Here is a 17324-nt window from a genome sequence, read left to right on the forward strand (position 1 = left end):
TCTACTTTTGGGTGGATGGTGCTCGAAAGTCTGCAAAGTGCTTTACATAGTTTAACTAATTTGGTTTTGCTAACTAGCTATCTTCTGATTTTAGACAAGTAACTTTTCTCTATGGTCTGGTTTTCTGTTCCATAAAATAAAAATTAGTGGCAGAGTGTGGAAAGAGCTTCAAATCTGGAATCAGAAAACCTGTGCTAGGTGCTGGGGAACTGGATAGACCAGTGCTTGGTTCCTGGCCAGCTTGCGGGCAGGCCAATTGGTAACTTGGCAGATAACACCGAGCAACTCTCATACAAAGTAGAAGGTGAAGGATTTGAGAACCACACATTACTGATCTAATGGGAGGAAAAGTTCATTCCGTCTTTGGTGTGCTCTGAGAGAGGGGCACAAGTAAAGTGTCTTCAGAAGACAAAGACTTTCCTATTCTCCTCTTAAGTCCTGATCTCAGGAAAAGATCACATAAACCCATCTGTAATAAGTTAAATAACTGATGAGACTTAAAGCATGGATCCCTGGTGGAGTATGAGGAAATGTAATATACTGTATTTGTAGCTAAGTAGAATCATATTTCAGCCCTCTGGGAAAGCAACTTAAAATAAGAAGTTGGCCAGGTTAAACAAAAACCTTGTTGATGCTAGAGTAGGTATGCCATTTACTGTTCCAGAATAGTATTCCCAAAAATATCTCTGCAGATATCTCCCAAGACAGCTTGTTATTTCTCCACAAACACTTAAAGGGTAGGTGACCTTGCTGGTGTGTGTCTTTGTATCTCTAGCCTCCCCTTTTATCTCTCTTTAGGTGCCCAGCTTCCAGCTTTCTAGGACATTCCTTATCAAAAGTGGAAACGACTTGATTTTCATCCATTTATGTTTGTTGGATGATTTATATTTAAGCATAAATAAGTTTCCAATAACATGTTGTTCCAACCATTTGTATTTTAATCCTTCTAGCTCCCTATTTTAGAATGAAAAGCTTTGTTCCTTCTAAATACATTTATGGCATCAGCAAGTTGGCAGAAGGAAACTTACTGGGACCAGAGGAACCCTAAATTCACTGTGGAAAATCAGACCTGCCCTGAAGGCAAAATCATAGGATTGAGAGCTGGAAGAAACCTTAGACATCTGATTCATTCCTTTTTATTTAAGGTGATTAGGAAGGGGGTTGCAGAAGGGATGATCTCCAGGGTCTTTCCCTCCCTCTTCCCATACCTACCCTTGGAAAGTTAATCAGCAGCTTTTCATTAACTGCCTGTTATGTGGAAGGCAATATGCTAAGCACTGAGGATTCACAGACAAAATTGAAATAGTTCTGTCCTGGGAAAGCTTACAGGTATCTGAGGAGATGACAGAGCTATCTCTGTGACCTCAGAAGTCGTCTAATTCCATTCCTCTCATTTTACAGAAGAAGGAACTGAGGCCCAGAAAAAAGAAGTGCCGAAGTCCAAGGGTCAGACAAGTAGATTTAGCAGGAGTACTGGGATTTGAACTCTGACTCCAAATTTAGGACACTCTGTACCAGAGCAGGCATTTTGGTGCTCGCCCATATTTTGAAATTGCAAGGGCAAAAGCTTTAGGTATTCAGGCTTCTTCCAGGGTGTGGTACCTCTCTTATTCCAACCCTGATCTGCTTGTCAAACCCTTTCTTTTCAAACTTGTCTCCATACCATTCCCATCTCTACTTGAGACCTTTTACTTTAACCCACCTCTTAGCTTCCATAGCTTTTAAATATGTATTTCATATTCCTAGCACATTTAATATTATTTTAAGATATTTTCATTCCATAATCCTTGATCCCCCTTCTGATGTTCTAGAATCTATGTCTATCCTTTCTACATAATAATAATGCTATTTGTTACAATTCTTTATTATATTACAAAGTCTTTCATAACAAAATTTCTGACTACAAAGTATGTTGAAACTTATCTTCTTTATAAAGAGAAATATTTTTTAATTTTCATTTTTACTAACAAAAGGTTTGAGCCAATAGAATGAGTTGTTAATTATGGAATTTCATTTAATCAGTTGGTGAGTGGTATGTTTTGGCACCTATAAAGCCATACCACATAGGTGACTTTGTATTCCACCCACTTCAAAGCTTGACCCTGATCCTCCGGGTGACTTAAATTTCAAAATTATTTTTATGGGCTTATTTAGGAACCTAAATATCAACTAAAACATTGTCTCTACTGGAAAATCCATAGCAATCTATTTCTTCTTTCGTTAATCCAAGTATTTTATATTTTTGTAAGTAGTCATCCATTTCCTTATATATAATGCATATAATTGGGCAAAATAGTTTCTGATAATTTTCTTTTTTTGGAAATTAATTAATTGTTCAGTTACATATAGAAACAATTTTTAATAATTGTTTTCTTACATTTTAGGATTAAAATTTTCTTCCTCCTTTACCCCCCTTCTCCAAGGCAGTAAATAGTCTGATATAGGTTATGCCAGTACTTTCATGCATTCTATATTTCAATATTGCTCATTCCATAACAGAAGACACATATCATACAATTAAAAACTCACAAAGAAAATAAAGTAGGAAGATGTTATGCTTAATCTGCAATCAAAATCTAATAAATTCCTTTGGCTGTGGATAGCATTTTTCATCATGGGTCTCTTGTAGAAATCTTGGGAACTTGCTTTGCTGATAATTGTTTAGTCCTTCACAGTTAATCATTGTATATTATTTCTATTACTGTATACATAGGTCTCCTGGTTCTGCTCACTTCATTTTGCATCAGTTCATGTAAGTCTTTCCAGGTTTTTCTGAATTCATCCTGTTCATCATTTCTTATAGTGCAGGAGTATTTAATTATACAACCATATACCACAACTTATTTCATCCATTCCCCAAGGAATGGACAACCCCTCAGTTTTCAATTCTTTGCTATTACAAAAAGAGCTGCTAAAAATATTTTGGTGCAGGTAGGGACTTTTCCCTTATCTTTGCTCTCTTTGGGATATAGACTCAGTAGTGGTATTGCTAAGTCAAAGAGTAGGTTCCTCTAGCCCAGTTCAGGTGAGGTATGGGGAGCAGCTGAGTTGTTCATTGCCCTTTCTGTTTTCTATCAGTCTCCCTCCTAAGTTTGTTCCAGAGTCCTCAGTCAACAAAAAATAACAAGCTAGCCTCTGTAAGCTGAATGCTCATTCTGAGAATAGCACACACAATTCCATCCCATTCAGTTCCCCCTCTATTTTTTTTTAAGACATGGTATTCTCAGTTGCCTCAGTTTCTCCTTCTAGGTGTTGCTGTTGGGGTTTTGCAATATGTAACAAGCAATACAGATCATTGGCAATTTAGTTAAAAGTTAAATTAGATTTTTATTGCAGATTATCCACAAATGATTTGCTTAGTTTTTCTGCTTTCCTCCATTTTTTTTTTTGTGAAGTCTTCATGGCCCATTATATGGTCAGTTTTTATAAGGGTACCATGTATCACTAAGAAATATGTAAATTCCTTTCTGTTCCATTCAGTAATTGCCAGAAATCTAGCGCCTGGGTGGTGCCTCAGAGGAAGATAAGTATTCTATGATGCAGAGATGAGAAAGTCTGGGATAATTAATACTGAATACTGGTTTCTAATCCATTCTACTATTTGCCTCTGTTTATAGGGAGAGCTCATCCCATTCTCATTGTTATGATTATTGTGTATTTCCCTCCATCCCATTATCCCTCTCATCTCTGCATCTAAGAATACTTTCTTATAGTCAAAGGATGAAAGTGAAGTGCTGATTTTGGGGAACAGTTAGCAAGCCATTTTGGCTGGAACATTAGGTTTTCAAAGGATAGTAGGATAAAATAAAGGCAGAAAAGCAAGCTGCTATTTAGAGGCAAAGAAACAGACCCAAAAAGAAATGACTTGCCTAGGGTGACACATCGAGTTAGCATTGACACAACATGCATTAACACCCCCACTCCCCACCCCTTCTTGCTGGAGGCTCTTTCTACTCTTGAGCACTCAAGATGGAATGTTTTGGTGCTAATAATAAAAGCTGAAGGAGGAGTCGATGGATTAAGGATAGCCATACAGATGAAATCTCCCAATATTCCTCCCAATTTAAAAATAATGCCTCAAATGAAATTTTGGAGTGGCAGAGCCAACAAATTTTTTCCAATCTAAGAAAAGAGGTCAACAAGAGAACTCTATAACAACTGAGTTGTAGACATGTCTGGAGCCCACAAAAGCCCATGGCTAAAACAGTGGCTTCCAGCAACAACAGCAGCTTTGGAGCTCTCATTCTAGAAATGGTAAGGGGGTCAGACAACTGGCAGAAAGAGATTACAGGGGACCCTTTGTTGACACGTGGTATAGCTGGCACTGATTGGAAAGTTTGTTGCACAAATGCAGTTCTAAGTCACAATTCCAGGGTGGAGAAGAGTGCTGGAGGTTAGTCACAAGGGAGTAGTCACAGTTGGTGACTTGGGCACAGTTCCAAGGCAAAGAGAATACTAGCACCTACATCTGCAGGGACCAGGGGCCCTTTCTGGGTAAAGACCAGGATAGCAGTGACCATATCTCTCCCAAGATCACATCACTTTTGAAGCATCAAAAACTTGAAGATCTCCCAGAACTAGCCTTGAAAAACAGCTACATGAGAAAAGTCTGAAACTTAGTGCAGTGCCTCTCCACCCTTAGATGAGCAGAGCCCAATTTTAATGTAAAGTTCAAAGTCAAGAGATAGAATAGAAAAATGAGCAAATAACAACAAACAAATTTGACCACAAAAAGCTACTATGGTGGCAGGGAACACCAAGACATAAATTCAGAAGAAGAAAATGTAAAAACAGCTACCCAAAGAATTTCAAAGAAAAATGCTAATTGGACCCAGATCCAACAAGAATTTGTGAGTTAAAGAAAGAGATCAATGGTAGGGGGAAACTTGGGAAAAGAAGTGAGTAATGCAAGAAAATCATGAAGAGCAGTAATAGCTTAGTAAAAGATGCACAAAAAAGTACTGAAGAAAGCTCTTAAAAAATAATTGGCCAAATGGTAAAAGAGGCACAACAATCCACTGAAGAAAACTCCTTGATAAGCAGAATTGGCCAATTGGAAAAAGAGGCCCAAAATCTCACTGAAGAAAATAATTTCTTTAAAGTTAGAATTGAGCAAGTGGAAGCTAACGACTCAATGAGACTTCAAGAAACAATAAAACAGTTTTTTAAAAAAGGAAAAAACAAGAAAATGTGAAATATCTCATCAGAAAAACAAATGACCTTGAAAATAAAAAGAGATTTTAAATATTGGGATACCCACAAGCCATGATTAAAAAAAAAAAGAGCCTAGACATAATATTTCAAGAAATTATCAAGAAAAACTGCCCTGATAACTTGGATCTAGAACATAAAATGGAAATTGAAAGAATTTACCTATCAACTTCTGAAAGAGATCCCCAAATAAAAACTCCCAGGAATATTATAGCAAAATCTCAGAGCTCCTAGACCAAAGGAAAAATTCTTCAAGTAACTAGAAACAAACAGTTCAAATAGCACAAGATTTAAAAGCTTCCATATTAAAGGAGCACAGGGGACTTGGAATATGATATCCTACAGGCAAAGGAACTAGGATTACAACCAAGAATAACTTCTTCAGAAAAACTAAGTATAATCCTTCTGGGGGGTGGGAAATGAATAGAGGACATTCAAGCATTCCTGATGAAAAGACCAGAGCTGAATAGAAAATCTTACATTCAAATAGAAGACACAAGAGAAACATTAAAAGGTAAACATGAAAGAGTATTCATAAGGGACCAATAATGTTAAACTATTCATGTATGGGAAGATGATACATGTGACTTTTTTTTTAAACCCTTCTGTCTTGGAATCAATACTGTGAATTGTTAAGGGCTAGGCAATGGGGTTAAGTGACTTGCCCAGAATCACACACTAGGAAATGTCCAAAACCAGATTTGAACCCAGGACTTCCTATCTCTGGGCCTGGCTCTCAAATCATTGAACTACCTAGCTGCCCCCCTACATGTAACTCTGAAAAACTTTATCAATTAAAAGAAGTTTACATAGACAAAGGGGGCATGGGTGTGGATTATATTGATTTAATTGCTCCCCCCCAAAAAAAAGTCAGAATGAGGGATGCACTGAGAGAAGGGAGAAAGGTTGAATGGGGAAAATTTTCTCACATAAAAGAAGCATATAAAGAAGAGCTTTTACTGTGGAGGGGAAAATGACGGTGTGGTAGACAATGCTTGAATTTCACTTTCATTGGAATTGATTTCAAGAGGGAAGAATATATACTCACAAACACTCAGTTGTGTGTAGAAATGTAATTTACCTAGGGTAGAAATAAGAAGGAAAGAGATTAAGAGAAAGGTGGAGAATAATAAAGGGAGTGGATGATAAAGGAGAAGGTGGATTAAGGGAAGCAGTGGATAGAAGCAAAACATTTTTTTTGAAGAGGGAGAAGATGAAAAAGAGAAGAAATAAGATAATGGGATGGAGGGAAGTACACCATAATCATAACAATGGGAATGGGATGAGCTCTCCCTTTAAACAGAGGCTAATAATAGAATGGATTAGAAACCAGTATTCAGAACTTATTGTTTACAATAGACATACAGAAAGTCACAGAGTTAGAATAAAGGGCTGAACAGAATCTATTATGCTTCAGCTAAAATAAAAAGGGTAACAATCATGAAAAAGCAAAAGCAAAAATGGACCTAATTAAAAGGATAATCAGGTAAACTACATTTTGATAAAAGGTACTGTAGACAATGAAGTAATAGCAGAAATTTTTATAGCAAGTTTCACTGATAAAGACCTCATTTCACAGATATATGAGCATAGAACTGAGACAAATTCATAAAAATAAGAGCCATTCCCTAATTGATAAATGGTCAAAGGATATAAATAGGCAGTTCTCAGAAAAAATCAAAGCTATCTTATAGACATATTTTTAAAAATGCTCTAAATTAACATTGATTAGAGAAAGGCAAAACAACTTTATTAAATCTATATTAAAGCAATAAACAAACTTCACATTTATCAGATATAACATGCTAGAGGGGATGAGAGAAAAACAGATACACTAATGAACTGTTAGGAAAGATATGAATTGGTTCAGCCATTCTAGAAAACAATTTGGAACTATGCCCAAAGAGCTATAAAACCTGTGCATACCCTTTCAACCAGCAAGATCACTAGTAGGTCTTTATTCCAAAGAGATCAAAGAAAAAGGTAAAGGAGCTATATGTACAAAAATGTTTAGAGTAGCTCTTTTTGCTGGCAAAGAATCAGAAATCAAGGGCATGGTCATCAATTAGGAAATGGTGGAACAAATTGTGACATGATTGTGATGGAATACTTTTGTGCTGTGGGAAATGATGACGAGGTGGTTTCAGAAAAACATAGTAAGACCTATATGTAAGGTGAAACAAGCAGAATTGTATATAGTAACAACAATATTGTGATTTTGACCAATTGTGAAAGACTTGGCTACTCTCATCAATAAAATGACCCAAGACAATTCCAAAGGACTCATGATGAAAAATACTATCCAACTCCAGAGAGAAAACTGATGAACTCTGAGTACAAATTGAAGTATAACTTTTCTTGCTTTATTTTTTTTCCACCTCACTAATATGGAAATATTTTACATAATTTCACATGTATGATTGCCATATTGCTTGACTTCTCAAAGGGTGTGGTGGGTGTGGGGGAGAGTATTTGGAACTAAAAATCTAAAAAGAAAAGAATGTTAAAAATAAATAATAAATTTAAATGGCCACAAAATTTTTAAAGAGTCCATTAAAAACTTAAGAAAATAATAATAAAAGCTAACATTTATTCAGAGCTTACTTTCTGTCAAGCAGTATGCTAAGTACTTTATAATTATTATCTCATTTGATCCTCACAATAGTCCTGGGAGATGGGTGCTATTATTACTCCAATTTTTTATCGTTGAGTCATTTCAGTCATATCCTATTCTTCCTGACCTCATTTGGAGTTTTCTTGGCAAAGATCCTGGAGTGCTTTGCTATTTCTTTTTCCAGCTCATTTGACAAATAAAGAAACTGGGGTAAACAGAGTGAAGTGACTTGCCCACAGTCACACAGTTTGGAAGTGTCTGAAGCCAGATTAGAACTCAGAAAGATGAGTCTCGTTGACTCCAAGCCCAGTGCTCTATCCACTGCACCACCTAACTGTCCCTATTTTATGGATGAGGGAACTGATAGTGTAAGGTAAACGCCGTCCCAAGATGGTGGCTCGGCTTTGCGTGATCCTGCCTAAAAGCCAACATTCTTAGGTCCATTCTATGCCCATGTGTGATTGTTCCTACTAAGGGAGCACCTTGTTGGGTTTGATGAAAGGAAAGGCAGATATTTCTAATAGATTCTGAGATAAAGTGATTACCATTCCCCTTGCATATGTGTGTTTGTGTACAAGTATTTTTAGTTCTTTGGGGTTTTTTTTTTTTTTTTGGGTGGGAGGGAGAGGCGATAGAGTGCCAAGCAGAAGGGTAGGAGCAGGGAAAGGGAACACAGTGTATTGTACATTAATGTTAACGTGGGTGTTAAAAGTTTAAGCAAAAACTAATTGTATAAGGTTAGGTAGTCTGGTTTCAGGCATCCCCTGAGAGTCTTGGAATGTATCCCCCCCGAGGATAAGGAGGGGGGTCTTCTGTAAAGTGCTGTATAAAAATGCACAGTGTACTGCTATCTTTAGTATTGGCAAATAGTAACAATTGGTAATTGGTGGTAAATTGGTAATTTAGTAATTGCTTTAAAAAACCAGTTTCTTTATCAGTTAAATTTTATTATACCTATGTATGTACAAGAAAATCTCATTATATATGGGGTCAGCAGGTATTTCCCTATATTTGGGATTTCAGGTCTTGAAACTTCATTTTCCACAAATGTGGGACTCTGCTGTATGTAGTAGACCAAGCATTCTTCTGTCAGAGAATGGAATATTTTCATTGCTGTGAATTAATTACTTTCTATATGACAAGAAAACAAAATATGATACAACTAAAGTCCCTCCTTTATGTTTGTTTGGGGGGGATATTTTTTTTCTAGAAGAGAAGAACTCAGGAGAAGAGAGGAGTGATTGGGATTTTGATGGTGAAGGAAAACGAAGTAAGCATTTTTCTTTTGTATATGTAGAACTGTTTGGATTTGTTTATCTCACATTTTGAAGCACATAGCATTTACTAATCCCATTTGTCCGTAACCAGATTATGGTGGTGCTGGCTCACTTCAAAGAGGCCTCAGAAAAATATTGTTACTTAGACAGCTTTAGCTAAGTAGAAGAGAGCCACAGTCAGCTCTAACGCCCCACGACTCTTCAGAAGTGACTTCTGAAGCTGTTTTCTTCTTTGTTTGAAGGCCTCAGACAAAGCAGCCTTTGGATACTATGATCCAGATTGAGTAGGAAGGGCATGGTATGAAATTACGGGTGTCACCATCGTGGCTGTAATGGACTTTGAAACAGAGAAGAAAAGTAGTTTAGATGTTTGAAGAATTTTGTCAGAAAATTTGGTAACACTTAATGTCTTTACTATCTGCTTCCCTCTTCCCAGGGCAAGAGCGATTTTTGGAATGCACCGATGGCAGTTGTATCGAGGAATGGCTGTTTAAAGTGCCCCAGATCAACATCTTTTTAAATATGATCATCAGGCGTGGATTCCTTGTTTTGAATTCTCAAGGAGAGTTTTCCAATTTCATCCCAGAGTGTAAAGATGCCAAAGAATTAAAGAGCCTCCTTAACATTCCTGCCATTATTTACATCAACACTCACCTGCCTTTAAATTTGCAGCAGTCATGGAGACTGGTCTATTCTTCTCATATTCACGGCCTCAGCTTTACCCAGTTTTGTGCGAGTATTATAGACAAAGGTCCCTGCTTATTGGTGATAAAGGACTCTGATGGCTTTATATTTGGTGGCTTTTCCTCTCATTCATTGGAGCTGAAGAGCCAATTTCAAGGTAAATCTACATCTGGTAGTTCTTTGTAGTAATGAACCCTGCAATTGGACATTTTAGATAGCCACAGCAAGAAGGCTGTCCTCTGAACTGGCATTTCTTCTCCCGATGATTTTTCCCAACACTTTGAGAGACTAATAATACCTCATATTTGTATAGTTCTTACAGCCCTTAAAGAAAAGTGATGCCTTCTATAGGGTAAGGGCCAGGCTAGTCAACTATAGAGTTCCTTCTGGCTGTAAAAACTGTGAACTTCATAGCCACTCTTGGCATGCAGAAGGCAGGGCAGGGCAGTGAGCATTCTCTCCATTTTGGAGTCTTGGCCTCTACTGGAATAAAGAGAAGAGAATTTCCATCTGTCATGTTAGTTTTCAGTTATAGCCCCACCAACACTCTCTGATGTACTTGTGCTGGCTTGAAGTATTCTGTGCCTTCTGTCTTATTGGTAACCTTATGGATCCTATTCAAAACACTCCCCCATCCAGTCTTGGTGTGGTAGAAGAAAAGTGGCTGTGTTTAAGGTCCTAGAAAAAGGTCCAGCAGAGGGCAGCCTTGTATTAAAGGTGCCAGTAGGGCAGCCCAGACGGACCAAGGACTCCCTTAAATTAGTGAAGTGTGTGTGTGTTCTTCCCTGGAAGTGGAGTTTTTGCTATTTGAGAAACACCCATTTTCACTTCTACCTTTGGCATCTGGCTGATTCCAGCCCAACGTTGGGGTGGTTATGCCCTGGTCCTGCAGCCACAGCCCAGAAATGAACCAGAGCCTCAGACACAGACGAGTCCTGGCCCCCGACCCATATTCTGGGATCCCAGACATTGAGACCATCTCTGTTTCCTTACTGATGAAATGAGAAGGATTCTGTTCAGACTACCCAGAGAAGAGGCAGTTGGGGTGGTGAAAGGAGCCCTGGGACTAATGCTAATGCCTTCAGAGAGTGACACCAGCCTGACTCTTCAGCACTTCTCTGAGCCTTGGTTTCCCTGGGTATAAAGCACGAGTGACATCACGAGAATACTTGCTGCTCATGAAGCTTCTTGTGAGTGAATGGCTTTGTAAAGAGTTGTTGAAACTTAAAGTATTAACAGTAACTCCTCCTTCTTCATGCACACGTCCGAGGCTTCAGCTTTCCTATTAAAAGTAAACCTCACCTTAAGGATATAGAGCAATTTAAATACCTACGTCGATTAATATTTCAGAGAAAAACGAACACTTACTAGAAGCCCACAATCCAAGACAGTAACTGAGTATGAATTCAGAACCTAGCTGATCTTTCCCTGGCTCCTCCATGAGAGAGAACTACTTTAAAAACAAAACCTTAATGCTGCTTCTGTTATAAATCCTGAATAGGATTGCCTCTTGTTTTCTGAAACTTAGATTTTAGCTAGATTCTTCTTCTTAAATGCCCTTAAATAATCAGTGATACAAATATGTTTTAATTTTTGGCTCTTTTTAGGGGACTCCAGATGCTTCCTGTATACCATTTCTCCCAACATTGCAGTGTATAAATACAGTGGATACAATGATCATTATATGTATTTAAATAATGGACAGCATACTATACCAAATGGATTGGTAAGTAAGAAAGAATTTGTTGATGAAAGTTTTCAACTGTCTAATGAGAGTCAACAGCTTATCCTCACTGAAATTCTATCCTCACGTTTCCTTGTTGCTTGGAGGTGTCCTTGGGTTCTTTTTTTTTTTTAAACCCTTACCTTTTGTCTTGGAGTCAATACTGTGTATTGGCTCCAAGGCAGAAGAGTGGTAAGGGCAGGCAATGGGGATCAAGTGACTTGCCCAGGGTCACACAGCTGGGAAGTGGCTGAGGCCAGATTTGAACCTAGGACCTCCTGTCTCTAGGCTTGACTCTCAATCCACTGAGCTACCCAGCTGCCTGTCCTTAGGTTCTTAAAGGTGGTGCTGGTGCCATCTAAGTTTTGGCAGATCCTGTCAGTCCAGGAGGACCCCCATCATAGACCTGGGGACAAATGATATCTGAGGGCCAACCTTGGGAAGCATGGAGTGAGTCCTCACAGGGCTGGATGCTGGCTAGTTCAGTTCACTGTGCACTGCTTGCCTGCTCTGGGCTCAGTGCTGAGTGTAGGAAGGCAAAACAAAAACAAGGCTGTCCCATAAGGAGATCACCTTCTACTGCTAGGAATTTAAAAAAAGACAAAAACGTGTACATCCAAAAAAGAATATGCAGAATATATACTAACTTCTAGTGAGTGGAGGACAGGGAGAAGAACGCTGGGGGAAATCAGGAAAATCCTCCTGCAGGGAGTGATGCTTGAGCATTTCTTTAAAGGAATGTAGTGATTTCATGAGATGAAGAGACAGAGTATGAGAAACATGGAATACAGCCTCTTCAGAAGGCATGGGGGTGAGAACAGCAAGTCAGTTCATTGTCTCTAGCATCTAGTGTGTGAAGAGGAATAAATTAAAACCTGTATGGGAAGCTAGAGTCGGATTGTGAAGGGTTTTATTTTTATTTGTGTGTGTTGGCCTGTTTACTCTTTTTTGTGCTTTTTTAAAAATTAAATCTTATTTTCAGTTTGTGATTCTCTTCCTTCACCCATTAAGAAGGCAAAAAATGCAAAACCCATTACAAATATGCCATGTAAAACAAATTTCCACATTAGCCATGTTCTTAAAAAAAAAAAAAGAAAAGTTAAAAAGAAGTAGAAAATAAAAATATGCTTTACTCTATACTTGGAGTCCTTTAGTTCTCTATCCTGAAGTGGATAGCATTTTTCATCATGAATCCTTTAGAATTTTTTTTTTTGTTCAGTCATTTCAGTTATATCTGACCACATTTTTGGAGGGTTTTCTTGGCACAAAAACTGTTGTGAGTTGCCATTTCCTTTTCCACCTCTTTTTACAAATGAGGAAATGGAGGTACCAGATAAAGTGACTTGCCCAGGGTCACACAGCTAGTAAGTGTCTGAGGCCAGATTTGAATTCATAAAAATGAGTTTCTGATTCCAAGCCCATTGCTCTATCTACTGCCCCAACTAGCTGCCCTGATAATTACCCTTTGGAATTATCTTGGGTCATTGTGTTGAGTAGTCACTAAGTCTTTCACAGTTGACACTCTTATTTTACAAAATTGGTGTTATTGTATAATTTTTTCTCTGAATTTTGTCTACTTTACTTTTTTTTCAGTCAGTTCCCACAAGTCTTCCTAGGTTTCTTTGAAACCCCATCTCCATTATAATTTCTTATAGTATACTAGTATTCCGTCATATTTATAACTATAACTTGTTTATCCATTTCCCAATTGATGAACATCCCCTCCATTTCCAATTCTTTGCCATCACAAAAAGAGTTGCCATAAATATTTTTGTATACATGGGTCCTTTTCCTTTTTCTTTGATCTCTGGGGTATAGACCTCGTAACAAAACCACTTGGTCAAAGGGTTTGCACAAGTTAGTGATTTTTTAGGCTTTCCAGAATGGTTGGATTAGTTTACCCCTCTACCACCAGTGTATTTTTGTACCCACTTTTCCACGTCCTCTCCAGCCTTTTGTCATTTTCTTTTTCTATCATGTTAGCCAATCTGATGGGTATGAGGTGGTACCTCAGAGTTGTTTTAATTTGCATTTCTCTATTAGTGACTTATAGCATTTTTTCATATGGCTATTGATAGATTTGATTTCTTCCTCTGAAACCTGCCAATTCATCTTCTTGGGCCTCTTATAAATTTGTCTTATTTCCCGTGGGTTTTAAAAACAAGACCTTTATCAAAGAGACTTACTGCAAAGATTTTTTTTCCCTCCAGTTTGCTGCTCCTTATTTTATCTGCATTGGTTTTGTTAATACAAACCTTTTTTAATTTTACCTAATCAAAATTATCCATTTTACCTCCTGTGAATTTTTAACTCTTATTTGCTCCTGAACTCTCTTCCCCTCTCCATAGATTTATTTGACAGTTACTTTTTTTTCCATGCTCTGTTCATTCTTTATTTATATAGTGTTTTGTAATTATGTTCTTATGGTTTATGTGTGTGTCCTGGAAGGCAGACTTCAAGTATTTTATACTATTTATAGTAATTTATTTTAAATGGAATTTCTCTTTCCATCTCTTCCTACTGGCTTTGTTGGTAATATATAGAAATACTGATGATTTGTGTGGATTTATTTTATATCCTGCAACTTTGCTAAAGATTAAATCCAGCAAAAGAATTTGGGACAAAGCAGTCAGTGGCAGGAGTGGAGTGCTGGGATAATATCCAAAAGCCTAAGGGGGAGAGAGTGTCTAGGAAAGAAGTCCTTAACCTGGAGCTTATTCTGCCCTCCAACCTTCCCCCCCTTACCTTAACCCCATCCCTAGCATGAACTTAGGGTGGGGAAAATCTTACATTTTTATTTATAATAACCTCTAATTGAAAGATAGCATTTTCTCTCATTATGAATTTTTTAAAGTATTCTAGGTAAATGCCCATAGGCTTCACCAGACTTCTAAAAGGGTTCATTAAACACACACAAAAAGCTAACCCCTGGATTAGGGAGAGGTCAGGAAGAATGAGAGCTGATTTTAAAAAAGGAAGTCAGGGAAGCCCTATGGAAAGAATCCTCCAGGCAAGGTGGTCAGTTGGTGAAAATGCGTGGAATGAAGAGGTGTAGATTGTTTTGTTCAAGTAATAGTTAGGAGGACCTAGGGCCATTTGATTGCAAAGCACGTGAGGGGAAGAAGGCAAGAAGAACGGGAAAGATATGAGGAGAAAACAAAGTATGAAGGGATTTGAATGTCAAACAGAAAAGGCCATTGGAGGTTATTGGAGAGGGGAGATATGGTGTAAAAGATGAGCTTTGTGTCAGTGAGGGGACAGTTGAGATCATTTAGCCTAAATTTGTTGTGCATTCAGTCCACACAGTTTTTTTTCAGCTTCCACTCAGCAGCATATAAGTAGGAGTGAATGAGGCTTATAGGGCAAGATTATAATAATTATATAAATTATTATATAAAGATTATAATAAGGGGGCAAGGGACTCAAGAGAAGAGGACAATGAAGAGTTGAACTGGTTTACCAAGAGATCCAAGGGAGGAGAGCAGAGCCAGTCTAGGGGTAATAGCCTGGGACAGAACTAAGGGGGTGAGAGATTAGAGATAATGGTGAAGAGAAGAACAGGGTTTGGGGGTTTCAAGGCAGTGGGAGAGGTGGAATGACAGCACTGTGTTCAGAAAAGGGAATTTCAGAATTCATGAACACAGAAGTGGTACATTCATGGATAATGGTATGAGGAAGATTATGCCATCTGTATTTAGCCAAGGTGTGGAGGAAGAATAGAAAAAGAAGAAGAAGGCAATGAGAAATTAATAAGTGAGGGAAGTGGGAGGTGATGGTGTTTGAGAGATTATCACTGTTTATATTAAAGTCCTCCAGTATGAAGGCAGGAGGTAGGGAGGAGAGAAACCTTATGAGCCAGGACTGAACTTATTTAGGAGAGAAAGGGAGTCTTGGAGGCCAGTAGACAATAGCTACCAGAATTTTCATTGGGTGGGAGATACAGATTGAGTGACCCTTGAAGGACAATTTCCTGAATGATGGTGGTAGAAAGTGAGTTTGGAAGTGGAGATGGGAAGTGAAGAGTGTTCCAGCTCTCCCACTTCATGTGATTTATTTTGCCCTATTTTAACTACTATGACAATGATAATTTTTTAGAGTAACATATGTCATCATTCTTTATAGGAATATATGCCCTTTGACTTTATTGAAGTTATTAAAAATTTCCTCTTTTTTTGTTTACCTTTTATGCTTCTCTTGGATTTTGTGTTTGGGCCTCAACTTTTCTGTTTAAGTCTGGTCTTTTCTTCAGAAATGCTTTGAAGTCTTCTATTTTATTAAATGACCATACTTTTCCCCTGAAAAAGAGTATAGCCAGTTTTGCTGGGTAGTTGATTCTTGGTTGTAGACCCAGTTCCCTTGTGCCTTCCAGAATATTATGTTTTCAAGCCTTCCAGTCCTTCAGTGTGGAGGCTGCCAGGTCCTGTGTGATCTTTACTGGGGTTCCTTGATATCTGTTTCTTCCTACTGCTTCTAATATTTTCTCTTTGGTCTGGGAGTTCTTGAATTTAGCCATAAAGTTCCTGGGAATTGTCAATTAATGCAGGAGGTGATCTGTGGATTCTTTCCATCTCCATTTTACCCTCTTGTTCAAGGATATCAGGCCAGTTCTCTTGGATAATTTCTTGTAGTATGATGTCAAGACTTTTTTTTCTGGCCATGACCTTTAGGTAGTCCAATAATTCTTAAATTGTCTCTCTTGGATCTATTTTCCATGTCTGTAGTTTTTTGATGAGGCATTTCAGATTTTGTTCTTTTTTTCTTTTCATTCTTTTGATTTTGTTTTATAAAATCTTGCTGCCTTGTGAAATCATTAGCTTCTAGTTGTTCAGCTCTAATTTTTAAAGACCAGATTTTGTCCATGACTTTTTGATCTTCCTTTTCCTTTTAAACTGTTTTTCTTTGTAATTCATTCTCTCTGTCTTTTAATTTTTTTTTGCCTCATTTTCTAGCTGGTCAATTCTGGCTTTCAAGACACTATTTTCTTGTTTTAGTTCATGTGCCTCTGTTTCCAGATGACCTATTTTGCTTTTTAAGTTCCTTTCCCAGTTTTCTTCAGCCTGTGTTAATTTTTTTTTTAATTCTTTTTTGAGTTCTTCCTGAGCCTGAATCCAGTTTGCTGGAGTTTCTGAGGTTTTGCTTAATGTTCCTTGGTCTGCCTCTGTTCCATCTGTTCTTGGTTGTTTTTCTGAATGGTAGTTTTCAGTTGTTTCTTTTTTTTTTCCCTCTCCTGTTTACTCATATTTCCCTTTTCCCCCCTCCTTGTGGGCTATTTAATTGCTCCTCTGGTTGTTTGCTGACTCTATGAGTTTGAGCTTTTCTGCCCTCTAGAGGCTTCTTCTCTGCACAGCTGCTATACTGTTTGGGCCATTTGAGTTGATCTGTAGAACCAAATGTGTCCCGGGGCCAAAACTTCCTGCATAGAGGTCTGAGATGGAGGTGTGGTGGCTGAAAGCTGCAACCAGCCTGCCCTCTCCTCTGCTTCTCTCCTTCAACTGCCACCTTGCCAGCTGCAGCTGTTGGATTTGGTTTTCTGTCCCCCACTTCAGTCAACAAGTCAGGGAAGGGGAATCTCGGACCCATGAGGGCAGAAAGAGGCTAGTCCACACATCTGACATGCCATGGAGTCGTCACAGTGCCCTACACATTGTTGGCACTTAAATGGTTGATAACTTTGAAAATTACCTTTGATGCTCTCTGTTCCTGGTTTTCCTTAGGATTATTGTATCTGTGATTTTGTCTTTTTTTGGATATCCCCTTTCTAGCATGGATTGCAGTGCCTTTGTGTTTCAGTGGATAGTCTTCATGAGTTGTTGGG

The 17324-nt window shown here is 38.1% G+C and overlaps 1 protein-coding gene across 1 annotated transcript in view; it reads left to right on the forward strand.

Moving 5' to 3' along the window:
• The window catches only part of MEAK7 (MTOR associated protein, eak-7 homolog), a 31680-nt gene that overhangs the window by 10355 nt on the left and 4001 nt on the right, over nucleotides 1-17324 (forward strand). The window contains exons 4-6 of the mRNA XM_044659406.1: nucleotides 9036-9095; nucleotides 9539-9943; nucleotides 11394-11512. Of these exons, the coding sequence (XP_044515341.1) occupies nucleotides 9036-9095; nucleotides 9539-9943; nucleotides 11394-11512 (584 nt within the window). The remainder of the gene's footprint in view (nucleotides 1-9035; nucleotides 9096-9538; nucleotides 9944-11393; nucleotides 11513-17324) is intronic.

This window comes from Gracilinanus agilis, chromosome 2 (genome assembly GCF_016433145.1).
Source record: "Gracilinanus agilis isolate LMUSP501 chromosome 2, AgileGrace, whole genome shotgun sequence".
NCBI classification, from domain to species: Eukaryota; Metazoa; Chordata; class Mammalia; order Didelphimorphia; family Didelphidae; genus Gracilinanus; species Gracilinanus agilis.